General features: G+C 41.4%; 1 protein-coding gene across 6 annotated transcripts in view; it reads right to left on the reverse strand.

Moving 5' to 3' along the window:
• The window catches only part of Irf2 (interferon regulatory factor 2), an 86,064-nt gene that overhangs the window by 13,468 nt on the left and 45,232 nt on the right, over positions 1–27,364 (reverse strand). For all 6 annotated transcript variants that reach the window (XM_076852387.1, XM_076852389.1, XM_076852385.1 and 3 more), the window contains exons 3-6: positions 19,494–19,593; positions 18,679–18,855; positions 18,322–18,368; positions 8,684–8,801 (exon numbers count right to left, since the gene is read on the reverse strand). In XM_076852387.1, the coding sequence (XP_076708502.1) occupies positions 8,684–8,801; positions 18,322–18,368; positions 18,679–18,855; positions 19,494–19,593 (442 nt within the window). The remainder of the gene's footprint in view (positions 1–8,683; positions 8,802–18,321; positions 18,369–18,678; positions 18,856–19,493; positions 19,594–27,364) is intronic.

Raw genomic sequence — 27,364 nt, forward strand, 5'->3', positions numbered from 1 at the left:
CAGACCTGTGTCTGCTCTGCACACCTCTCACTCTCTGTCCTTGGAACTGAGCCCAAACCACACCATGACAGGACCTTGTGGTGTTCCTTGACTTTGTTTCATATTTCTAGTTAATTCTGTAAGTTTTCACTTAACTTTTTAGCTGTATATACCATATCTATTCAACCCAATCATGGCTTCTGAGAGCTGAGAACCAGCATTAGAACTTTTGCATCCTGTCAGGACACATGCTCACAGGTGGCACCAGGGAGGAGTGACGAATCTCCGCCCAAAAAAACACATGAATGGAAGGTGGAGGCTCACAGGCTGGAGATGGGATCGTGCAGAAACTCACAACTTGCAAATGTGGACTGTGACAACGAATGCTTTCTAAAACGTTGCAAGATTCACAGCCAATGGACTCTTTTAAACCTAAATGCAGCAATGAAGACACAGCAGGCTATGCTGCTGTGGGGGGGCTGGGGGAGGACATGTTTGGGGGTGACAAAAATGTTCTGACTGGAATATGGTGGTCACACAACTGAGTGTATCTGTCAAAACATACAGAACTGTACCCCCACAAGGAATCAGGGGCACTGTATTTCACTTAACATATATGATCTCAGATGAAAAAAGCAGATCAGTGCCTGTACTCGAATTTTGAGAATATCCCGAATGCTGGTGACTAGGACAGAATAGTAGTGAGCTTTGGTTTTCTGGGCCAAGATCTAGAGAGCCCGTTTTTATAAGTACATTATCTCCGAGGCCACGCTTCCCCCGTGGGAATTCGCTGCTGCATGCCTCAGTACGGGATGAGCACTCCTCTCCATCCCAACCTCACTGAGGGCACTTCAGGAAATTTCCAGCTGGAGACAAAGCCCCTGGGACATGCAGGGAAATCAAAACATTTGAGATTCTCTCTAGATGCGCTCCACTGCCGTCACTAATCTGTCCCTCTCTGTGGCCGTCCTCTGGGCACTGGTCAGTGACCTGACTGGAAATATGAACAGGAAACCTAGCTTCCTGAGCTCATGCCTTAGCCTCTCCTGCCTATCTGCCCTCCCCCCCCACATCTCTCAGTCCTACAGGGAAGGCACAGTCATGATCCTCATTTTAGACATAATGAAATAACAGCATGAGAACTAAAGACCTAATTCAAGGTCAGACAGCCAGGAAGTGGCAGAACCAGGATTCAAGGTCAGCTTAACCTGACCCCCAAGTTTCTACTCCTCTGTGACACGGGTCTCCCTAACACAAAGCATTGATGAAGTTCAACCTGAGCTCCTCTCCAGCTTTCTAAGCCCCTCTGAGGGGAAAAACTGCAGTTTCACCTTAATGAATCTTGGAGCCCCTAACCACCAGTGACATTTCTTTTCAACAGTTCTCTAATGGCTGGAGGAGCTAGAAATCCACCAAACCCCTCCAGCTTAGTAAGATCAGCATATCATGCAAATTCAGCCACAGGAGGGTAATTTTATCTCAATCTAGTTGCTGAGAATTACAACAACATTATTCATGGCTGGTTACTGATGAACCGGTTTGATAGCTTGAAAGGTCATTCTTACTTTATTAACAATTGTTGACTTAGTGTAGGGCTCCACCTGAGAAAGCAGCTCACTCCCAGGCTTAAAAGCTGAGACTATTAAAAACAGAAAGGCCCTTGGAGGTAGGTTTGTCCTATCGTTTTACATTTGAAAAAGCTGAAACTGGAGGCCAGGTAAATTGCCAAGGTCACCCAGGTGGCCACAGAGTCGAGAATTAAACTGGCCAGCAAAGCTTATGAAATCAGACCATCAGCATCAACCACAGGGTGAAATTTCCCCTGGACCTTACTTGAGAATGTGAGTGTTGGAACCATTAATACCAGCCCTGATGACGCAGCTTATGGAGGCTACTTTTCCTACTCAAACACACTTTAATTTGATTTTGATAACATCATAATCAGATTTACCACCTTCTACCCAGAGAATGATTCATCCATGTCTCCTCTCTTCCTCACTAAATCTCTGTAAGGTAGACAGGATCAATATTATTATTTCTGTTTAAATATATATTTAAATTTCTGTTTATATATCTTTATTTCAATTTTATAAATAATAATAAATGTGTTATTATCAATTTATATGTAAATTGGGTGTCAGAGAGGTTAGGGCATTTGCCCAAGATCTCACGGTAAATAAAAAACTTCAGAAGTAGCACGAGAAACCAAGTCCTTTAACTTCTATTCTAGTGCTCTTGTCTTTATAAAATATAGCCATGATCTATATTTTGTAAAACATAACCACTACTGGTTGAAGAGCAATGGTGGGAGAGATGAGGGTTAGCAACTTTAGACACAGGGGTCAGACCTTGTGTGGGTTCGCTGCCCCGGCTGCCTGGGCTGCCTGCTATCCCCACCTAAACAGGTAGGGACAGGCACAGGCACCTGTGACTGGTGGGGCGGGCAGCTTCACCCTGTGAAAAAACACATCACTTGCTACTATACAATAGGGGCCAAACACTGCTTCCTAGTAAAAACTCAGCAGAAGCTGGGCATGGCGGTGCATACCCGTAATCCCAGCAGCTCGGGAGGCTGAGGAAGGAGAATCACAAGTTCAAAGCTAGCCTCAGCAACAGCAAGGCACTAAGCAACTCTGGGAGACCCTGTCTCTATGTTAAAATACAAACTAGGGCTGAGGATGTGGCTCAGTGGTCGAGTGCCCCTGAATTCAATCCCTGGTACCAAAATCAAAACAAACAAACAAACAAAAAAAACAGCAGAGAGTGAATCAGTATCTCAGGGGTCAACGATCTGGGAGAAAAAATTTGAGTATGAGACATGTTCAGGTGGCAGCTCCACTTAGCAACGGAATCGCCAGAGCCTTAATGGCTGCTCCACACTAATGAAAGCCACCACCAACCTCATTTTCCCTAATGGCCACATGTGGGTTGCACTGTTCAGAATAATTCAAGTTTAAAAATAGGCATAAAAGTCACAGGAAGAGACCAGGTGATGCCAGCCTTGGGGAGAACTTGGGTCTTTGCCTTGGGGGCAGTGGTGACAGGGTACTACAAATCACTCCGTTTAAGGAATGAAAGGGAGACAGCAAGCCAAGCCCAGGTGAGAGCCACAGTACAACTAGCAACTGTCAGGACTGAAAGGAGGTGAATTTGAGAAACACAAGAAGGAAAGACCCGTGAATTATCAATAATATGGAGACAGCAAGGAATAGGGAGAAGGAGAAAAAACATCAAGCCTCGGGGCTTGGGATTGTGTCTCAGGGTAGAGGCACTCGTCTAGCACATGCGAAGCCCTGGGTTGGACTCAGCACCACATAAAAATAAATAAGTAAATAAAATAAAGGTATTGTTTCCAACTACTTCCAAAAAATAAAAAATATTCAAAAAAAAAAACCCTCAAAAAAAGACAATAGGTTCCTTGATAAATTAAAACTTTGTAAGGTTGAAAAAACAGTTGCCAAACTCCAGCAGCAGGGCTCGCAGTTAGCACACAGAGACTGTCCTATCCGTGTGCCAGGCTGTCCCAGGCCCATTCTACCATGGAAGAAGAAATATGCTGTCCCCTCTGTGTCAGAGGGTACTGGGGTCTTGATTCACTCTTCACTTGCAGCTTCATATTGCCAAGAGTTTTCCATGGGTCCTGATAAAAAGTAGATGCTCTGTCTCTGGCCCCTATCCCTAATAGCTCGGCCCTCCCAGGGGAAGTCCCAGGGCACAGCTGCTAACCCTGTGAAAACAAGCAGGGAAGATCTCTTAAGAGGGGTGTCCTCCTTCTAAAGAACTACCCCAAAGCTACTTCCTATTCTATAGATGCAATTTCACACCTTAAGTACCAGGAACAACAACAGGAGACAATAGAAGTGGAAAAGACGGAATCACACCTTGAGCTGGGACTCATTATCATTTGGTCATCCTCAAATCACATGAATTATGGTGCCAAAGGCTGCCACCCTGGAGTTCTAACTGGGAGGCCTTTATGGGGGACACCAAAGTGGGTCTCTACATTGTGAATCTGTTCTCCCCTCCTTCTGCCCCCGCTCTATTGACAGCTGGGTTTCTAGGTTGGGCTAAAAAAGCTACTTAAACTTTGCTTTAGATAAAGTTAGTCAAATTGAAAGCAACTGCCAGGAGTGTGCACTCAAAGTTGCACTCTGGGCATCCAAAATTAAGACAAAATTCAAAATACATTACTTCCCAATTGCTGTTATGTCTAGTCACTCTGGTTTTGCTTTATGAACTTCAGAGTGATGAATAGCATCTTTTGTTTCCAGTGATCTTTGCTTTATGGAAGGGTGGGGTCACCTTTTATCAAGCAACACAATGGGATTGTAAAGTACTGCCCAGGCAAGTCAGATGGAATGTCCTCTGCACCTGCAAACTTCTTAGGCTGGCCTGGAGAGCATTTCCATACAGCTCAGCAAAAGCACTGCTAACCTTGGCAAGAGGCCAGCACGCACTGTCAGAACAATTCCACATGTTGCTGGCTTCTTCCATTTCCTAAACCAGAAGTCAACACACACACACACAAGAAAATTCAATGCTAAAGAAATTTAAAAATAAAAAATAAGGAGTTTTCTTTTTTTCTTCCCTCCTCTTAAAGGGAAATCAGGGATAGGTCTTTGGGTGCTAAGCTTGGGCACTTAACCATACAGTAGTGAAGGGACCTTTGGAGACTAGTTTCAGTATGGAGACATCACACTCCTCTCTGGTGTGCACAGCTGGCTAATTCTGAAAATATATCCAGCTGTTATGGAGAGAGCGGCAAGAGCAAGATACAGCCCTCTGACAATTCCTGGGTGTGTGTTTCTGCGGTGCATTGTGGCAAGAATAAAAGCAAAACATTGCAGCAATGAAGCAAGAGTTCATTTGTCAGGGCAACAGTACCTTTCACATTTAACACAGTTATTCACATAGAAAGGAAAACAGCCAAGTCTGGCCAGAATAAGAATGTACTAGTCGGGCTGGGGTTGTGGCTAAGGTAGAGCGCTTACCTAACATGTGTGAGACACTGGGTTCGATCCTCAGCACCACATATAAATAAATGAATAAAATAAAAGGTTCATCAACAACTAAAAATATATATATTTAAAAAAAGAAAAGAAAAATGTACTAGTGGCTGGCCTTCCACTGAATTCAGTTATTGATTTTCAATCCATTTTCCTAAAGAGCTCTGAGACAACATACATACTATCATATTAAGTACTCATTTCAGCTTCTGATTTTAATCTTATAAATGTAGTTCAATAAAGTAGGATGAAAACACCTTATAGCTTTCACCTAGGGGCCTGAACAGAAAACTGAAATGATGTCTGGGTTCAGAAACCCAGGACCTGAAAGCAAGAAACTGTCATTTTCAAATAGAGCATTTTGCAAGGTAAAGAGAGACAGAGAAACAATATCTCAAATGCCAGAGTGGCCTTGGGATGCAAATCCCCGTGTTCCTCCTCTCTCACAACAAATCACGATGCCAAAGATGGCTCATTAATAATCACATGGGAGGCTGTGGGGAAAGAGAACTGTTAAGTGCTCATTGTCTGAGATGGTACCACAGTGAGCAACGATCGCAAATTACCCTTCTCTTTAAATACTTCATGAATCAACTTACATATAATTACATACCTTCCTAAGGGCCATCAATTAATGAGGAAAATGTCCTCAAACTCATTTTGCTGCTCATTGTTATGAACTTGTTATTAACACCAGGAAGTCACTTAATCCAGTAGGTGAGTCTCTAACCAGAACTGGCCACTATCTTGGTACCAGGAGAGAGTACAGCCCCTTTCCCCTCACAACAGCCCCAGGCCGCACCAATCACAAAACAGGGTGAAAACAACCTACAGAGAATTTACACCCTGAACACTCAACCAAAATAATTTTTAAAAAGTGGATCTGGAGGAATTAATGCCAAGAGAAATAAGCCAGACAAATACTGTGTAATTTCACTTATATGTGGAATCTAAAAAAGTCAATCGCGTAGGAACAGAGAGAAGACAGGTGGTTACAGGAGAATGGAGGCTAGGATGGGGAGGAGAAGGGAAGATGTTTGATCTCAGAATACAGGGTCCCATGTGCACTGGAAGAATAAGCTTTAGTGTCCAAATGCACTGCATAGTGACCACAGTTAATAATAATGTTCTGTACAACCACAAGAATGGGATCCTAATTAGAATAAGTTATATTCCATATATGTATAATATGTCCAAATACACTCCACTGTCATGTATATCTAAAAAGAAATAAAAATAATAATAATGTTCTGTATATTTCAAAATGTCTAAAAGAACAGATTTTTGAAAACATTTTTAAACCTCAAAAAAAAAGAGAATAAGTGGTTGAAGTAACCAATGTGTTAATTAGCTTTTATGAATCTTTCTACAGTACATGTATAAATCAAAACATTATCCTGTATCCCATAAATACTTGCAAGTATTATCTGTCAACTAAAAATAAATGTAATAGTAAGGTTTTAAAAAGTAAAGAAAACCCTGATACAACTCTGGCTTTGTTTTGGCATATCATCTGAGGCTGACCTCACCTCATAAATAAAGGAGGACTTCCCCAGACACCAACCATTTCACTCAAAATAAGCTGAATATTAAGAAAATGTGCCTGGAGTTGGGCAAACATCTTCCTGTTTCTAAAGGGCTCAAGGGGCAGCATGCACCTTTCAGGGAATCTTGCTGAGAAAGGCAAGCTGTGCAGAACCAGGGGTGGGGAGACACAGCCACAGGGGTAGAAGGAGGTAAAGGGTGGGTCATCAAATGAAGGGGTCCAGGAGGGAGGAAAGCTGGGCTTCTGGTGGGCAAGTGGCTTTACTCACAGGGCCTGAGCTTCCTCCCTGGGAAGCGAGAAAAATATTTAGTCTCCAGGATCCCTCTGGGCTCAAACCCTACTGTGGGACTTACTGCCTCCACCCCAGTGTCAAGTCTGGGTGCTGGCACTGGGGGAAAGGCCAGTGTCATGAGCTGTGTGTGGACTATGTTGCACATCGTAGCCTAGCGAGGGGATAAGTGTGGCACTGGGAACATCCCGTGGGACCCCCACAGGGATTGATCGTCTGATGCAGGTGAACTTCCCCCTCAAGCTCTGCCATGTCCCACACAGCATCTGAGATGGGTGTGACCCGACAAGATGTCAATCAACCTGCTGACTGTAAGACATCATGAAGCAAGACTCCGCCCATGATGTACTCCCTGCCTTTGATGTAGCCCCTGAAATAAACCACCAGAGCCATCTTATTGCTGTCTAGTTCCAGTGTCCATCCATGTGGACTAGATCTATCAGGGGCTTCACTTGTGTAAATATATTTCTAAATATCTGCATTTCGTTATTCACTAGTCATTTGAGGCTTTAAGTTTTAGGGTGGCTTACGTTCTCCTGGGCAGGAAGAAGACCCAAATGAGACTCTGGCCATCACCCACATTAGGCCAGGCTTTCTGTTTGCCTCACACTGCATCTGTCAAAGACCTCAATGTTTAAGGCAGTCTCTGCATACGCAAGTCTACTCCCCAAACCCCCAAACCCTGTGTGGCCTCCTGTCGCTGTCAAACTGAGTATCTAGAAATGAAGGTGCCCAGGCAGGAAGTTGGCTTTTAAAGCTGTGTTTGATCTCTCTGGTTCTTATTCAACCCGGACACTGCTAAGATGAGTTCATGGCTTGTCACCTCCTTCCCTAAAAATCCTCCAAGGGAGGGTGTTTCCATTATGTGAGTATGTAAAATATCTGGGCACTTCATAGTCTCAGTCAAACTTCAAATTATTAAAAAAAAAAAAAAAAAAAAAAAGAAGTTGTTTTAGAAAACATCCTCCAGCAAATTTGAGATAAACCCCAACCTCCTTCCCTGGAGCATGCAAAGGTCCCCTTGACACCTCCCGCCCCCCCCTCTGAGGGGACCTCACTGTGCTCCCCACACTATGTCACACTGCTTCTTTCTGCTCCCCCAGATACTGTGGGCATCCTGCCTGCCCCATGCCCCATGCTGTTCTTCACACCAGTCTGCAGGGAAACATCACTCCTGGCACCTCCAAATCTAAATCTGACTGGAGGCTATTCTCTCCCATCTCTTTGTTCTCTTCCTATGAGGTATATACTACAAATGGGAATGCAGTAGCTACCTGTGGGTTTACTTGCTTACTATTTGTGTCCCTCCATGAAAACAGGAATTAGGCCTGCCTTGTTCCCCCATCCACTTCCTGCTCAGAGTACTGAGTCTGGTGTGTGCTCAGAAGTACTACAAAATCACACTGTGCTCTTTGGCAACAGGTCTCTGTGCCTCAGTTTCTTCACCTGTAAAATGAGCACCACTTGGCGGCAAGCGAGCCAAGGAGCAGCTGCTAAGAGACGGTGCAAGGGCCATCTTCCCCCTCCTTGTTTCCCAAATTAAAAAAAAAAAAAAAATCAGACCCATCCATGTGACTAAATAATGAAAGAGTAAGAACCAGTCTCCATCAGCCACGGGAGAAGCGTTTTCCTAGAAGTTGCTCAGGGCCTTCTTTTCTGGGGCAGACCCATCTGGGTCCCTTTATTTCATCCTTAAAGACCTTTGCTTTTCAGCCCTGAAATCTGGGGAATGGAAGTTGGATTTTGAGATGGTTCCAAGACCTCCTCCTACTGATGATGTTATTTCAAGATCACTGGTTTACAAATTTTAGACCTCAGAGGGCTGCTTGTGCGTATAAAAAATAAGATGTCAAAACGGTTTACCTATGATGTTCACCGTACTATCCACTTCATTTTTTATAGCTGAAGTCAGGACCGCGAGCTCAGGAGAAAGATCACTTACTCCATTACTAAGCCCCAAAGATGACTCAACTGGTTCTTGCTAGGAAGAAGAAAAGAAAAAAGAATTGAGAACACTTCCTTCCCCCTCCCTTTTCTTAGCTTAAACTCTACCCTCTGTCTAAGTTCTTTAATGCTAGAATCATTTGTGTTCATCTACCGGATGCATCCCCTACTTCTTTCAATTAACCTCGAGTTAACGCAGATCGTTTCTGCACACGGCATGCTGCTGGGTATTTGGTTTCTTTCATTTTCATTCAAGGAAATGGTACCAGCACATCTGGTTTGCCTTTAGGAAATGCTTACAGCTGTGGACAAATGGCTCTGGGGTTCAGTAGAGATGCAGAACTGTCCGTGTGAAGTACCGCAGGACAGAGATTCCAAGTCCTCCTCCTTGGAGGGGCGTGCTCCAAAGAAGCAACACCTTAGCTTTCTCTTTTAGAGAGGAGTCACTCCGCCACTTTTATAATGATTTCTTAGGAAAGGCTCCATCTCAACAATTGGCGTAAGAACAGGGACCCAGCACAACCTGTGGGTGAATTCTCCTTGGACATGGTTAGCGGTGGACTGCAGCTACGTGAGCACCCACACGAGGTGGTGGCTGGCAGTTTGTGCTACAGTCACATCAGAAGCCTCTGTTTCTTTGGCCCAAGTCCAGTTAGGCAAACCCATACCCATGGATTCACATAAATGTCCTTTGAGTGCCTGAGTATCCCATCCAACACATGCATATTAATGAAATAAGAACAAATTCTTTTGCTTATCGTACTTTCTGAATTTCAACTGTCTTCAAGTGCATTCAAGCCCTCCACTCCCTGAGAGTACTGACCAACTCCAAGAAAGCCAGTCCTGAGGTCAGTAGTTTGATGAGAGTATTTCCTCAAGGTAAGATTGCATTTGCTTTGATGATAACGATAAAAATCAGACAAAAGCCACACGGGATGATTCCTGAGGAATCCAAAACGGAAGAAGAGGGTAGCAGAGGAAGGAGAACAAGACTGGGCACAGAGGTAGAGACAGAACTGTGCTTTGGAAGGTCAAGAGCAGTCACAGCCTAAGGCATGCTGGGTGTTCTTATCATTACCATTATGGTCTACTTATGTCCTACTTGGAATCAATGCTAACCTCCTCCCAAAATCTTAGAGCAATCACAGAGGAAGGGAGATAGTCTCCTTCTTCATGATCCCATGATCCAATGTTAAGGTATTATTTCACTGTGAAGTTGGGTTAAAATTAAAAGAAAACAGAAGAGGAAAAAGAGAGAGAAGACAGGAAGAAAGAAAAAGAAATCATACGCTGCATGGCTTACCAGACATACTAAAGGTCAAACATAAATAAAGGAAGAACCCAGAACAGCACTCCTGGACAGATTTTTTTTTTTTTCTTCCCCGTTTCCTCCAACATCTCTTCTATAAGTTTCAAATAAGAAGCCTAACATTCCTGGGAAAATACTTCACTTTCTGTGACCTGAGTCACCATTTTTTTTCCCTCCTTCCTAAAGCCGAACCACTAAATTAATGTCTGCCTTTCCTAACTGTCTCCTCCCACGCTCCCTGTCCGTAGGTACCTATGGTCTCGCTTCCACCCCATGTGCAGAATCCAGCTCCCAGAGGCTGATAAGGTCATGGGTTTTGGAATCAGACAAACCAGGGGCTAAAGACGGGCTCCTCCACTGTTCACTGGTTGCAGGACTTTATTTAACCCCCTTAAGCCTTTCCTAGGGCACTCAGACAGTTGTAAACTGAAATCCATGGAAACAAGATCCATGTCACAGGGCTGGTATGAGGATTAAATGAGACAAATAAGGACTTACTATTAAGTAAATTCCTCACCACAATCAAAGGTTACTGATGAATCTTGGTTCTCCCAAACCCAGTGGCCCTCTCCCACTTCCTTTTCCCTAGACCCCAACTCTTATACCTAATAGGAAGCTCTGTACTACACCCCCTTGAGAGACTGAATTAAACTGGACACTGCTTCATTCCCTTCATTCCAATAATACCTTCCTTTTTCTTTAAAAAAAAAATTAGTTGCAGATGGACACAATACCTTTATTTTATTTATTTATTTTTCTGTGGTGCCGAGGATCAAACCCAGTGCCTCACATGTGGTAGCACTCTACCACTGAGCCACAACCCCAGACTTTCCTTTCTTAATGGCATCCTCTATCGGCCCCTGTGAGTCTCTCCCTCCCCAATCATCCCTCGCATTTCATATTTCCACTTCCATCTCCTCAGTTGCCTCCAAAGGAACTCAGTGTAGGGATCAGAGGAAATTGTGCAAAGAACTACTTTTTTTTTTTTAGAAGTTTCTTTTGTTATTTTGGGTTTTTTTAAACTCATTCTGTTTCTAAATTTCTTACCAAAGTAACAAGGCAGTCAGACTTGCATATATTCACAAGCCTAAATTATTCGGACTTCTCAATCAAAGATCTCTGTGCTTCATATGATCTACAGTTTACTTAGTGACAAGTGATACTTTTTTCACTTTCCACTTGAGAAAATCATTACTCAGAGACTAAATTAACTCTGCAAGATCACACTCCTTTTAATCTGAGGAGATACAGAAACTGAATTTAGTCTTTCATGCACAATGGTTCAATCCCAGGATCTTTCTGTCTTAATAAACCCCTGTATCCTAGACTCATTCCAATGGAGACTGAGAAAATTATCTGGACCTTGTTTTACACCACCATCCCTACCTGTTCTGCAATGGAGCAATACATTTTACCAATGGAGACTGAGAACCTATTTTGAATTTTGTTTTACTCCTCCCACCTCCATCTCCCATCCAAAAAAAAAAAAAAAAAAATCCTGGCAATTTCAGTCTTCAGTGGGAACCATCTCATTAGTACAGTCACTGTGAAAGGACGAGATGGTAAGCTGTACAGTAAAATGGAAAGGACTCCACCCAGAACAATAGGCCCATGGGAAAAGGGTCTTCACTAAACTCAGTCAAAATGATGAAATGATTAGAAGTAAGTACATCTAAACCTACTAAACCTACAATATATTAAATAACTCAAGGATTCAAGCTGAGAAAAGAAGCGGAAAGTTCTTTATGTACCATGTGCCCAGACATAGTGCAGGTCTAGCAGGTCCTTTCTGATGCCTCACTCCTGACCAGACTCAATCAGGCCTCACACTGCACCATAACCTAGCATGGCTCATATTAACAGCTTCCTCTCAGTTCTCTTTTTCATTTTAGATAAAGGCTCTCCTGTAAATCAAGTAGCCTATAGCATTCTTGGTTTCTGATCCTCTTGCCTTGCTCCAAAGAAAACCATAAAAGTTCATGCATTAACTCTGCCAAATATTTAGGTTTAAGAATATTTTCTAGAATTACAGAACCTAAGGTTTGGTCTACAGTTTAAGAGATTTTAAGCAAAAACAAACTAGCAACAGAGAGTTTAAAGGTAGGAGCAGCTCTCTTTAGACCTGTAAATAATCCACATTTGGCTGGTCTCAAGTTAGGCTTGCTAGATGGACCTGGAGTGATCCTAAGTTAGAGGAGTAGAGGGCCTCTACTGGGCCAAGGTTTGAATCCCTCTGCTCCAAGCCCATTCTGTCTCACATGTGTCAAAAGTTCCTTTTCTTGACCTCCCTTCCCCTCAAGTAACAGCCATAAGGTGAATTTCTACCATTCCATACCCCAAAATGCCCTAATTCATCCATGCAAAGCTAGTCTCCTTTAAACCAATTTAAGGACATCAAATCTAAGGGTATCTCTAGGTCTATCAGGTAACAAAAATTTCAGGCTGGCAGCTGAGCTCCACAGCGTAGGCCAGGGAATTGGACCTAGAAGGGTGCACACATCGTTTCACAGCAGCCACAGTCCATAAAGGATAGCTCTAGTACAAAACAGCCTGCAACCTCTTGCCTAGTCCCAGGAATACTTTCCCTTTCTAGAACGAGGTCATCTTCACTCTCTCCCTTTTCTTCACTGCAGCTTCCCTTTTTTTTTTTTTTTTTTTTTTTAAGAAAGATAGATAGATGGAGGAGAGGAGACAAATCTTTCTTGCAGAACAACACCGCATATTTTTTTTTAAGAGAGAGAATTTTTTAATATTTATTTTTTAGTTTTTGGCGGACACAACATCTTTGTATGTGGTGCTGAGGATTGAACCCAGGCCGCCCGCATGCCAGGTGAGCGCGCTACCGCTTGAGCCACATCCCCAGCCCTGCAGCTTCCCTTTTGACTTCTCTTCCTCTCTCTCCCTTCTTCCTGGGGTCTGTCTGCATCTCACAGAGCTGTTGTCTTGGAGAAGGCATCTGTCTAATGTCATTCTGGAGCAAATGACCATCCACTTATATCCCCCAACACGTACCAGAGTTCTATGCCTGTGACCCAATCTGCTAAAGAACATTTGCTTTACAGGGCTCTCTGCCATTTGGCACTCAAAATTAAACCTGCCCTCTTTTCCATAATGAGCACCATTCCCAGCATCCTTTCTCTGGGCCTCCTCTTTAATTACTCCTGTTTTTATCTTCTGAACCTCCTTCCATGCTCTGGAGAAATGTCTCCTCTGCTCCATTCTCGTGGCTGCCATCTTTGTCTGCATTTGCTATGATGGTCTCTCCTCCCCACCATCCCTTCTGATCACCCCAAGAAAGACCTGCCTTAAATACCAACTCTAAAGGGCTGGGGATATAGCTCAGTTGGTAGAGTGGTAGAGTGCCTGCCTTGCATGCACAAGGCCTTGGGTTCAATCCCCAGAACCGAAAAAAAAAAAACAAAAAACATAAATACCAACTCTATCATGCTCCAAAAAATCTGCTCTAAGGATTTCAATGGTACTTTATTTCTCAAAAATCACCCATATATGCTCTAAGTAGTCCCCTTAAAAGCCACCTATAGAGGAAGGAAGCAATCAGAGTAAGCGGGATAAGCCTGATTGATACCTGTTTCACCCAAGGTAGGATTTTATGTGCTTTTCAAGTGGGGTTCTCGTGTTTTCATCTGATTAAGTTTAAAAACTGAAAGACCTCTTCCAACTTGTGAAGGGACTATTGTAGCAACAGCTAAAACAGGTGGTCACCTGGCCTGTCCCTGAATGACTGAGAGCTCATGTCGCTCATGTAGCTGTTAGAGCCATCAGCTCTGTTGGAAAGTTCTGTGGACTGGAATCTGCTGTGTTTTGCAAGTTCTGCCCATGGGTCTGTGTTGAGAACTCACACAAGCCTGTCCTACTCTTCACCAGTGGCTTTAGGCCCCTTTCAATTATATTTCCATCATGACACTAATACTTTGATCTGGAAGCATTTCACAGTTTCAAAGCACACATTACACCTGCAAACCACCCTCTAAGGCAGGAAGTAGTCATTTATAACTGCTCTACCTGCACATCTTCATTTTCCACTGTTCCCTCACAAAAATTCCTGCTCTTAAGCCAGTTTCCTGACTCATCCAAGGAAGACTAAACAACAACTATCATCTCTAGAGCTTCATTCATGAAGCTTCTAGTTTTGAGAAATGCTTCCATTTTATCCTACCCAACCCAAAGTTCTCACTGCAGATTCCAAGAGACAGAGAGGCACTGGATGAAGTAACAGAGCACAGGTCCTGGAGATGACTGACTGGAATCCAAGTCCCAGAGTTCCATGAGGCAGTGCAACCTTGGCAAAATAACTCAATCTCTCTGTGCCTCTACTTCCTCAATATGTAAAAGGGAGATGACCTATTTATCACAGGGAGATCAAATGAGGTAATAATTGCCATTTAGAGGGGTTAAAAAAAGCCAACTGTCTACCCTCCGTTTTATCTACTTTTATCCTATGTTCTCTGTCTTGTCTGAATTCTCACAGAACACTACACGATGACATTTTTGAAACACATATATGCACTGATGATATCCACTCTAACATAATTCACTATTGTTTTTTTCTTTCAAATTTCGTTAGATGGCCACCTTCACACAGGTGGGCCTGAGGTCAGGTAAAATGTGGTTCACTAAGTAACATAGAATGCATTCACAAAAAGAATACCCGAGGAGATTGAGGCATCATTTCCAAACCAGCCACATGGCTGTGAGTCTTGGGGGACCAAAGTGGGTGCTGTGACAGCATAAATCATCTGAGTGACCCAGAAAAACTTCAGGTAATTGGCTGGCATGTCCTAAACATGGTTTGCTAATTAAAGCCTCAACTGGATTTGAAAATTGGGAAGAGCTTGCCTCGACAGCACGTATTCATAACACTAGGCACACACTGACAAACTTCTGAATAGAAGAAAGCTACTAGTTTATCCTGTTATAAGTTTGCACAGAACATATAAACTTGGAGCTCAGGTGTTCTAATATACAAAAATAAAGTCATGGGCTGGGGATGTGGCCCAAGCGGTAGCGCGCTCGCCTGGCATGCGTGCGGCCCGGGTTCGATGCTCAGCACCACATACAGACAAAGATGTTGTGTCTGCCAAAGACTAAAAAAAAAAAAAAAAAATATTAAAATTCTCTCTCTCCCCCCCTCTTTCTCACTCTTTAAAAAAATAAATAAATAAATACAGTCATGTATTCATAGCTCAGAAAGGATAAGTTCCTCTACCTGCACCATTCCAGACCACCTGGGGAATTAACTGTAAAAACCTTCTACAGATACACCAAGTCAACTCGCTGACTTTGGCAGCCAGGAACCACAAACCATGGGCAGCCCACTGGCCTTACCCATTTTCCACTGCTGTGTTATAAGACATGTGCAAGTAGATTTAAATTCAAAGTTAGGCTGCACTTATATCTGATGAATCATCTGCCTTCTGCTGAAGAAATGGTGTCCCCCAAGGAACACATTTCAGGGACTGACCATATCTTCATTACAGAGAATTTCATAATACGCACTTTGCTGAGGGGAACTTGACTCACATGTTGCACCCAAGGGGGTTCTCACTTACTTCCTGAGCCAACAAGACCAAGTCCCACTCACAGCCATGCTCTCCTCAACTTGCTCATTTTAATGGACATGTGGAAGTCACTGCAAGGGTAATGTCAATGCAAGGATCCCTTACTTATGAGAATATCTCATGTCATCAATTCTAGGAAGCACATTTCTTCACATTTCCACACCCCTGAAACAGAGATGCCTTACAATCAATTCATGGGAAGCTGATTTTCCGAGAAATACATAAAATAATGGTACATCTTATAATCATTGGTATCTGACACTCAATGGAAAATACTGGGTAGATTTATACAAAATGTGTTAAAATAAACATGTTACTCTATTCTTATTTCTCTCCTACCTGCAGTTGTGAAATTAAATCTGCATCCTAATATAAAATTCGTCACTTCACCACACATTTACTCATGCATTTATTTATTCAAAAATGTTTATGCATCCATTAAGTTGTCAAAAAATATATTAATTATTTGTTCCATGCCAGGCAGTAAGCTAGATGCTGTGAAAAGAGTAAATATGATACATTCACACTTAAGATTCTATCAAATTTTTCAAAATCACATATTTGTGGAAAAAATACATTTGATAAAATAATCAAACTGCAAGACTTAAAAAAAATCCACACTGTCATGAGAGATGGCTAACAACTGTTTTTTTACAATTGCAAGAAAAAAATTTTTTTAAAAAAAGTGATGTAGGAAACACCTATAGATTTAAAAAAAAACTTGAGACATAAAAAAAATCACATGCGGGTCTTACATGGATCTTAATTCAGGTAAACAAATTGTATAGAAGGTATAATAATATTTAAGACAACTGGAAATCTGAACACTGGCTGAATATTTGATGATATCAATTAATTACTACTAATGTTTTCATGTAAAATACTGATACTATGGTATTTTAAGAGCATTTATCTTTCAAATATACAAAATGAAATATTTGTGGAAGAAATAACAGTGTTTGGAATTTGCTTCCAAATATTGAACTAAACCATAAGAAATTGTTTTTGTAAGTCAAAATAAGTTGAATATCTATGATTTTATGTTGAAAGTCAGAAGTCATTAGAAAATACTAATGAAACAAAATTGGCAAGAAGCTGATTAATGTTGATATTAGGGTGATCGTCTCTGCAGTGAAGTTTACTCATTTGTCTCCTTTCTATGTGTATAAAATATTTCCACAATAAAAACTTAAGTAAATTAGTTCTTAATATTGTGCTACATTATAAATGAGCCAGTAACTAAAAATATCGAAAATGCAACTGGAAGTACCTAAAATACTATACATAGCTAATACATAGCTAAAATACTATGTCTACAATATTTATTTTCCATTGCAGAGGTAAATCTCTCCAAAACTTGAAAAGTTTTTCCAGGTTTTTCAAAATCTAACTTTGTATCAACATGTTCTGCATCTGTGGATTCAACTGCAGACTGAACATACTAGAAAAAGCAAGTGTGTCTGCACTGAACACACACAAGCTTTTTTACTTTGTCACTACCCCCTGGATAATAGACAGCTACTTACGTAGCCTTTATATTTTGCTAGGTATCATAAGTAATCTAGAGATGATTTAAAGTGAACTGGAGGATATACATTGATTCTATGCAAATACCACATAATTTTATATAAGGCACTTGAGCATCTATGGGTTTTAAGCGGGCATCCTAAAGTCAATCCTCCATGGATAACAAGGGATGTGACCCTCTGACAAGCTTCATTATATATCTGAAATAAATTATATTGCACTTTTCTTCTGATGATCTCAATTTACCGGCTTGTTTTTAAACATCATGCTGTCTGGACAGTATGGGTCTTTTTTTCAACAGTGCTTCTAGATTACAAATCAGAATAGTTATGACACACAATCTTGGACATATGCCAGTCAACTTTTGCACCTCGGTTTCTTCCTCTGCAAATGGAAGCCCGTGAACTTGATGGTCTCTCAGGTGGCCTATGGGTCTGTGACTGTACCATCTGCTCTTTCTTAGCCACAGAAGCTGTTCCCCAGCTGTGCATGGGATACTTGGCTCTTTTCTCACTGTTTAACAAGGGCTATACGATCCATGCACAAAGATCCTCAAACATATCAGACAGCCTACTGAAAAGCTCATGCACATACACACAACCCTACAGAAAACCCTTGAAAGTCATGAGAGAGAGTTCTACAGTGGAGAAGAAAGCAACCATGAGAAGTACACCAACAGAGTGCTTGAGCTCAGCACTGCATCCCCCTCCTAATGGCCTATGATAGAATATATGTAAAATATAGTCAATACATTTTAATAGAAGTACATGATATTTAAGATACATTAAAATATCTTTAATAGCCTGAAAATAAATTTCATAATATAAGATGTAAGCTGGCTGCTAGAGCGCAGTTGGAACTAACTGGCAGACAAGAGTTGTAGTGACCAGATGCAGGCTTTGGACTGTCAAGCACAGGGTCAATTTTTGACTTCATTCATAAATTTCTCAGTGATATTGGATTAAGTGGGGAATATGTGTACCTGGGTCTGCAAGTGAGTACATGCCAAAGAGGAGACACATAAAGCACCCGAGAGAGACTGAACACTCCACAGAGATCGTATTATTTGTTTGTATGAAACAGAACATGAATCATTAATGTGGGCCCAATTTTGGCTCTCTCTTTGAACAACCGAAGATTACCTTGATGTGCTTAACTCTGTCTTCTTTTTCTGTCTTTGGTTTCTTTCCTGTGGCAACAAACAATAGTTTGGGATTAATTTGTGGACAGAGAGAGAAACATTTCCCCTACATTGAATTCTAAATCTCTCAGTGAACTTGTTACTTTAATCTACACATGATCAAAATTCCAAATGAATCTTTTATGCCTTTGGTGCCTTGAAAGACATTTTTCCAAGTGAGGTAAGGGCAGAATTATCACCTATGGCATTAACAGGTACTCTGCCCTTGTAGCAACCATGGTTGTAGAAATAAAAGAAATCACAAAGGCACCGTGGTATGTATTGAGCGATTGTTATTTTAGTCAGTAAATATCTATACCTTTCTTAGAAGGTCGTTCAGATAAGGGCAACATCCGGTATACTCTGAAGGCATTGTTTCCTTTCTTTATACTTTTATCCTTAACTTCTTCGATATCAGGCAAAGAATTCATGGCACATCGGAAATTCGCCTTCCATGTTTTGGGATCAGGTTTATCTATTCCTGGCTGATGCTTTCCTAACAAAATAGCCAGAGGTGGGGGGAAAAAAAGGAAAAATTAGACACAGAGTAAAAAAGTTCTGGAAACAAAGTCTTGCTGACCAGGTACTACAGAGAGACCTTTTCATTCGAGCCTGTTTTGTCTGGGACTGAAGGGGAAGCTTCTTAGGATGTTAGAATTTTATTTTTAAAACCTAGACATTTTGGGGCAAACTGAGACAAGCAGGGATGGTTTCTACCAAACTGCTTGAGAGAAAAAAATCAACTGGTAGAATGGAGAATCCATGTGAACTCTACGCAAGGGGGAAAGCCCAACAGGCAGAAATAATTTGTGATTTTCAAACACTGAGTAAAAATTTCATCCCTGTAAATAGCTCCCTACTTGAATTTTGTAATGAATAAATATATGCCTGACTACCTTCAGGGAAAACAAATTCAACCCAAGTTTCTAGCTCCAAAACAAATGAATGAATATTGCCCTGGTAACACTGGGGAATTTATCAGAATACTACACTGGGGGCCATTTTAAGACTGAGGTCCTGGAAGATGGGTGGAACACCACTTCTCTGTGATGTAACCATAAGTCAGGATATATTATATGTGTAATGAAAACACACGATAGCACCTGACGCTACACAATACAGAGGGTTGATTACCTGTGTGGATGGCCCAGTTTCTAAATAGTGGTGCGTCTTTTTCCACATCCCACCCATGTCTAGCCGCATGCATCCAGGGGATCTGGAAAATCTTCTTTTCCTGGAGTTAATGAAGGTAAAAAAGAACTACAGTCATGGGGTTTGGCTAAACATGACGAAGGGTTCTTAAGTTCTAGCTAATTAAGATTTCCCACTAAGTACCACTGAGTTGCTGAGTGTCTATGGTACAATCAACCATAAAGCAAATCCACTTCCCCAAAGGGTCCCAAATCTTGACAGTCTACCCTGGAGGACAGTCAGAATCTCCTGGAGCCTGGAAGAGTAGGAATGTATTCCAGGGTCAAAGGGAAGATGTGGATGTGCCAAAGAGTCCTACAATTTGTGCCTGTCTTTTTTTTTTAACAGTACCATAGTCACCGACTGAAACTTCTAATGCATATCCTTACAGTTTCTTCTCATCATTTGGTAAACAGTCACTCCAGCTGCCTTAGGTAAGTTAAAAATAACATACACCCTTTATGCTGCTAAAAGGAAGTTGAGTGTATCTGAGGTCATTGTCACAGAAATCAAGTATCTCCATCTGCTTGTATGTTTGACAAAAATAGAGAATTTTGTCTCTGTTCTAATCCCTGGAGGTCTATAGCCCTGCATGAAATAGCAAGAAATACGAACAAAAATGTAGAGACTCTGAGAGGACACTCATAAAGTTTCTGGTGAAAAGTTCTTGAGTACAATCCTGTCAGATTCTCTCTCTCTTTCTTATAATCAGAGATAACCCCAAACTGTTTAATAAAACAACCCAGGCAAACACATGATGAGAAACTAAAGCTTCAGAAACGAAGTCATATTCACAGTGAAACTGCGTGTGGTGCACCCTGGTCCAGCCAGAAAGACAAAGGTTCCTGCAGCACTGTACATCTGTCTACCCATGTCCACAAGGGGCTCAGTTTTGTATCTCACAGTTACTAGCTACCAAACTAAGTATATAATTTTCATTTTTCAGTTGAGAAAACTGAGAAACAGAACCAAATTATTAAATCAAGGAACTTATGATTAAAAATGTCTATGTTCCAAACCAAGGTCAAGTGATTCCATGTTCACACTACATATTATCTCCTGGCGTTAAGAGGATTCCCTGTCCTGTGACAGACCTGGACTCTGTGAAGAGTAGAGCCCAGGAACTGCACTTTTTAAAGAGCTCTCAGGCAGTCCTGATTACTGCTAAGTTCAGGGTGCACGCACTGGGAAGGAAAGGGAACATCAGGAGGGATTTTCCACCACTTTGGTCTTACATGGTGAAATCCAGAAAGCGTCTCAGCGGTCCCTACAGGGACTCAGAACCTCTTCACTAAGCTGAAAATATTTCAGAATGTTGGAGAGTTTCCCAAAAACTGTTACAAGGGAAAATTCTACCATATTTTTAAAAGTCAGTTAATAAAGAAGAACTGAAAGAGAGAGACCTTTCCATCAACTCTTCATTATTCATTCTGTGTCATTGGTAGCCATTGCAGAGTCTCATCTCAGGTAGGACAAAGTGCAAAGAAAAGGGGTGTTTTTTGTTGTTGTTACTGTACATGAAAATCTGAAAACAAGATCCTTCAATGCAGCTTTTTTTTTTTTATGTTCACATGAACATGAATATAAATGAAAAAGAACTGATTTCCAATGAAATAATTTTCCTGAAATGCACACACATACAATCTAAAACTTTCTGCTGAAAGACACAGATCCTGAAAAGTTTGCTGTTGTACTTCTTTTGGTAGATCAAGAGGGTTCTGGAATGACACCATGTAAAGTCTACCTTGCAAGGCACAAAGCTGATAAAGGTAAGGCAGATCCTTGTAAGCATTTGTGCACATGCACGCACACACACACACACACACACACACACACACAATCAAATCTCGTCTCACAGAAACCATGTAAAAATCATGAAATCAAATAAAAGGGGTAGGAGGGGAAGGGAGGGGGCATGGGGTTAGAAATGATGGTGGAATGAGATGGCCATCATTATCCAAAGTACATGTATGAAGACATGAATGGTGTGAATATACTTTGTATACAACCAGAGATATGAAAAATTGTGTTCTATATGTGTAATACGAATTATAATGCATTCTGCTGTCATAGATAACAAATTAGAATAAAAAAATAAAAAAAAAAAAACAGCTACCAAACCCTGCAATATCCACCAAGGAGGGACAGGAGGTGTGGCTCAGTGGTACAGCACTTGCCTAGCATGCATGCAGCACTGAGTTCAATCCCCAGCACTGCAAATAAATAAATAGATAGATAGATAGATAGATAATCCACAATGGCTCTTCTTGAAATTGGCAAAAGACCCAAATATACCTCTCTCAATAAACAAATAAACAGCACATGAAAAGATGCTGAACCTCATTAAGTCATTAAAGAACTCCAAATCAAAGCAACAAATACCTCACACCTACCAGAATGGCTGGAATTTTAAAAATTTATGACAAAAAGCAAAAAAAAAAGAAAAGAAAAAGTGTTGATGAGGATGCAGAGAAACTAGAACTCTTCTATGCTGCTGGAAGGAATATAAAATAGTGCAGCCACTTTGAAAAAAACAGCTTAGCCATTCCTCAAAAAGGTAAAACACAATTACCAGTTGATCTTGTAATTCTACCCCTGGTTACATACCCTAAGATTGCAACAGGTGTCCAAACAAAAACCTGATATATAAATGTGCACGGTAGCTCTACTCACAAAAGCCTCAAGATGCAAACAACTCACCTTTCCATCAGTTGATGAATGTATACACAAGATATTGCATATTCAGCCACAAAAAGGAATTAAAAATGCTACCATAAGGATGAACTTTTTTTTTTTTTTTTGGTGCCACGGATTAAATTCAGTGGCACTCACCACTGAGCCACATCCCCAGCTCTATTATGTATTTTATTTAGAGACAGGGTCTCTCTGAGTTGTTTAGCACCTCACTTTTGCTGAGGCTGGCTTTGAACTCTCCATCCTCCTGCCTCAGCCTCCTGTGCCACTGGGATTACAGGCATGTGCCACCATGCCCAGCTAAGGATGAACTTTTAACAGTTGTGCTAAAAGAAGCCAGATCCAAAGGATAAATATTGAATGATTCCATTTATATGAAATATCCAGAGAAGGCAAAGTTTTATAGACAGAAAAGTAGCTTAGTGGTTGCCCTGAGCTAAGAGAGGAAGAAATGGGCTCTGAGGGCTTACAGGGTACAGTGTTTCCTTTTGACAGGAAAAAAGTTCTGGAACTACATGAGGATGGTTTGCACAAGAGCATGAATGTGCTTATTCTCACTGAACTGCACACTTAAAATAGTTAAAATGGTAGATTTGAAAAAAAAAATCCATATAACTTTTGACTAGTTATATGGGTTTTTTAAAAACAAGATTGCAAAAAAATAAAGAAGAAACTGCTAAAATAAGCATATCACAGATACCGTTTTTTAAAAAGACTATGTTGAAAGGTAAAAAGTGAGATTCCTTTTTAAATCAAAAGAGATTCTACTGAGTAAATGTTCGAATCATCGATCCCTGTGTTCTGAGGGACAGTGACAGTGCTGCTATGTGTCTTTGCAGACGCCGTGACCAGCCCATCAGAGGGCAGAAGACACAAGCACTGCCTGAGCTCTGAAAAGCGCCTGTGATTCTCGTGCACAGTGCAGAACACACACTTTGGCTCCTGCAGAGACTAGTCCAGTTATCTCTCTCTTCTTTCTTCCAATATTTTTAAGATATTCTGATCGGTTTGCTTTTTTGTTTTGTTTTGGACTTCTTTCTTGGGGCAGAGACAGCCTGATGTTGACACAAACACAAGCCTGTTTTCAAGTAAAGAAAGGGAAAGTCTGGCACTGCCGAATGGTCTCTGTGCCTGGGCAGTGGCCTCAGTGCCTGCATCCCAGGGGATCTCCCACATGCACTAAGAACATCAATAACCAGGATGGGAAACAATGAGCCTGGCAGTGTCTGCCTCTTCTTCCTAAATAAATGGCCCAGAGACACCACGAATTTGGACAATTCCAGAACTACCCTAGACCCTTTCAACAGTCAAGGGCAAGAAGGAAAACAAAAAGAACACAGGAAGCTATTCACAATCAGAAGAGGCTTCAAGTCATAAAACCAAACACAACCTGTGAGCTTTCTCTAAGAGTCTGATTGAATGAATCAGGTGAATCAGCTGTAAAAAGATATTCTGGGAAAACTAAAGCCATTTGAATATGAATGGGATAATGATGACATTGAAAATTATTAACTTTATCTAATTGATAACAGCATTGCTGATATGTCCTTAAATCTTATAAACATACATTGTCAGAGAGTAGCTTTATAATACCACATACACACATGCACACACACACACGCACGCACGCATGCACATGCACGCACACACAAAAATACAACAAAAATTAACAGATCTAAGATGCGGGCCTATGGGAATTTGCTATTCTATTCATCCTAATCATTAGACTATCCAAACCTACTCATAATAAAAAGAAGTTGTTCAAGCCCCAGCCCCATTCATAAGCCACATATAATACTGCTTTGACAAACTTCCTGTTCCTTTGAAGGAATGCAATGACCTAATCCATTTCTTTTCTCCTTCAAATTTATTAGGAGGAGGAAATAGAAACAAATTTAGCCAGTAATTAATCACCTGTTTGTTTTTTACTAAGAATGTACTGAGTTGGAAAGGCTTCATTGAAGAGAGAGATGTGACAATGGTCAATCCACTATTGATAACTCTGATAATCCTGTGACAATGGCTAACTCACTATTGATAAGTCTGATAATCCTAACAGAACAAAAACACAGCCACCAATGTTGCTCATCCATGCATTTGCATTCGCAGAACAATGCTCATGCAGTGCCTCCTGCTCAGCAGGCGGGAGGCCTGGACAGCTATGATAAGATCGCCATGCATTGTTTGTGGGGCTTCTGAGCCTGGAGATTGCACCATAAATAGGACACATTCTGAATTCAACGGCTATGATTTGGATGTGGTTAGAGCGCATCCTCCAAAGTTTCCTTGGTCCCCAGTGTGGCGGTATTGAGGTGGTAGAACCTTTAAGAGATGGAGTCTAATAGTGGATAATTAGTTAAAGAGGACTACTGAATGCACCACTGCTGTCTCACAGGAGAGGATCAGATCTGTTAAGAATGGAATAGTTCCCTTAAGAGTGGCAATTGTAAGAGCAAGTCAGGGTCCTTCTAGATGTCTTTCTTCCTTGTTTACACACTTGGTCCCTTCTACTTCTCTGCCACGTTGTAAAGCAGTTAAGGAAGCCCTCACCAGGATATGGGCACCCTGCTGTTTGGACATTCTAGCTATAGTACTGTAAGCCAAATAAACTTGATAAGTTACCCAAGCTCAGGTATTTTGTTACAGCAACACAAAGTGGACTGCAACACTAACCAAGGCATAAGTAAATCAAAGACCCAGGGGCAGCATCTGCTTTCTTAGTCCCTGCAGTCTTAGTGAGAAAGAGATTCTGGAATGACCTTAAACTACTCAAACTAAAAACAGGGATTCTTGGGCAGGGATGCTTGTGAATGGAAAGGAAATATTAGGCTCTGGATGAAGTATCTATGTGGACAGATGAATCCCGACAAGTCTAAATCAACAAGAAACCTATAAAAAAAAAATCACATACTACACTGACGCAGCCACGTTAATGTATTAATGTTTATAGCAGCTCACCTCACAATAGCTAAACTATGGAACCAACATAAATGCCCTTCAACAGATGAATGGATAAAGAAAATGTGGTATATTGCACAATGGAATATTATTCAGCTTTAAAGAAGAATGAAATTATGGCATTTGCCAGTAAATGGATGGAGCTGGAGAATATGCTAGGCAGAATAAGCCAATCCCCAAAACAAAGGCCAAATGTTTTCTCTGATATGCAGATGCTAATTCACAATAAGGGTGGAGAGTTGGGAAGAACAGAGGTACTTTGGATTGGGTAGAGGAAAGTGCAGGGAGAGAAGGGGTATGGGAGTAGGAAGGATGGTAGCATGAATTCGACATTATTACCCTATGTACATATATGATTACACAACTGGTGTGACTCTACATCATGTACAACCAGAAGAAAGAGAAATTATACTCCATTTATGTATGATGTGTCAAAGTGCATTCTACTGTCATGTGTACTTAATTAGAACAAATTTTAAAAATAATTTTTTTAAATGCCCATGGGAATGTACCTATAGAGAGAGAATACCCTGACCCCATCCAAGGTCTGCAGTGACCATGATGGCACTGCCTGTGGGCACAAACACAGCCACATGCCTGCTGTGGCTAGGTCCCAGTGGGACCCCTACCTGACAGGGAACACTGGGCCATACTGTGCCAGCACTGTCCTGAGGGGCAGCAGTGGTCAGCAGCCCTTCCACCAGCCGGGCTCATGTACAGCTCTAGCAGAAGAGCCCACAAGATGGCAAAGAAATCCCCTTCCCCACTCCTACTCAGAAAGAGAACTCTCACGCCAAGAGCAAATGAATGAAAACCAGCAGAGAAGGACCATCTGTGAGGGACTAAGTGTTCAGTTATGCAAAAAGATATCCATTTGCCTTTTGGTTCTAGATCAGAAAAACATGGACAAAGTGGATGGAAAAAGAGAGGCCCTCCATGGACAGTCCTGCAGAGGACAATCCCTGGAGGGTGCCTTGATTTCCTAAGGCTATAACAAAAGACTACAACCAGGACGGCTTATGGTAACAGAAACTTATTCTATCACAGTTCTGGAAAGCCAGAAATCTGAAATCAAGGTGTCAGCAGGCCTGCATTCCTTTCAAAACCTCTAGGGAAGAATCCTTGCCTCCTCCAGGTTGTGGTGGCTCCAGGAGTTCTTTGGCTTGTGGCTGTCACAACAGTCTCAGTGTTTTCACATGGGTTCTCATGTGTGTGTGTGTATGCATGTGTGTGCATGACTGCGTCTTATAAAGACGACTGTCTCAACTTGAAGTCTTTCGCTGCATCTGCAAACACCCTTTTTTTCCAAATAAGGCTGCAGGTTCTGGAGGTGAGAACGGGGACATACCCTGGGAGTGGGGGCATCATTCAACTTCCTGTAGAGCATGACCAACTACAGCCTGGCAAGTGCCTACTTGACACAGGAGGCCTGATGGCACTGCATGTTCTCCACATACAGAGGCACATTTTAGAATAAGAAAAAGAAAAAAACAGACAATTTTCTTCAAATTCAGGAACATCTACTTCAATCTTCCACTAAATCAAGACAGATAAGGTTTTCTTGTTATTCAAAATGGAATCCTACTTACCCTCCCCCTGCCTTCCACAGTGGGGATCATGTGAATTAACACATATGCCCTGCTTAGAAGAGTACCTGGGAGCCGGGCACTTACAAATGTTAGCTTTTGCTCCTTTTATTTGTTACCCTATGTGTCTCCAACTCCCTTTCCTTCTACCTTCATATACCGCTGCTAACTGAGCTGTAGAAGAAACAACCTGGTTTCTTATTTGTTTCTTTGGAAAAGGATAATTATGTATCTAAATCTAAAAACACAATAGATAGAACAAGCATAGAAAAATATATTGTCTGAGGCCTCAAGGTGCCACAATAGAACACACAAAACGAGCACCTTGTTTCACTTGCCGCATTCAAATACAGGAACATTGAGTTCAAAATAAATGGACGAGGGAAAAAGAACAAAAAGAAATAAGATTTGAGATATCTAAAAAGATAAAATGAAGTCAGGAGTGATATTAAAGAAAAGAAAAATTGCTGTGGCACCTTCTTCCCTTGTTAGAAGCAGGACAAAATCTGCAATCTGGCTCTAAGCTCTTGCACCTGGAACAAAGATACAGCCTGACCAGCTAAATTATTCATCATG

This window comes from Callospermophilus lateralis, chromosome 4 (genome assembly GCF_048772815.1).
Source record: "Callospermophilus lateralis isolate mCalLat2 chromosome 4, mCalLat2.hap1, whole genome shotgun sequence".
In the NCBI taxonomy this organism is placed as follows: domain Eukaryota; kingdom Metazoa; phylum Chordata; class Mammalia; order Rodentia; family Sciuridae; genus Callospermophilus; species Callospermophilus lateralis.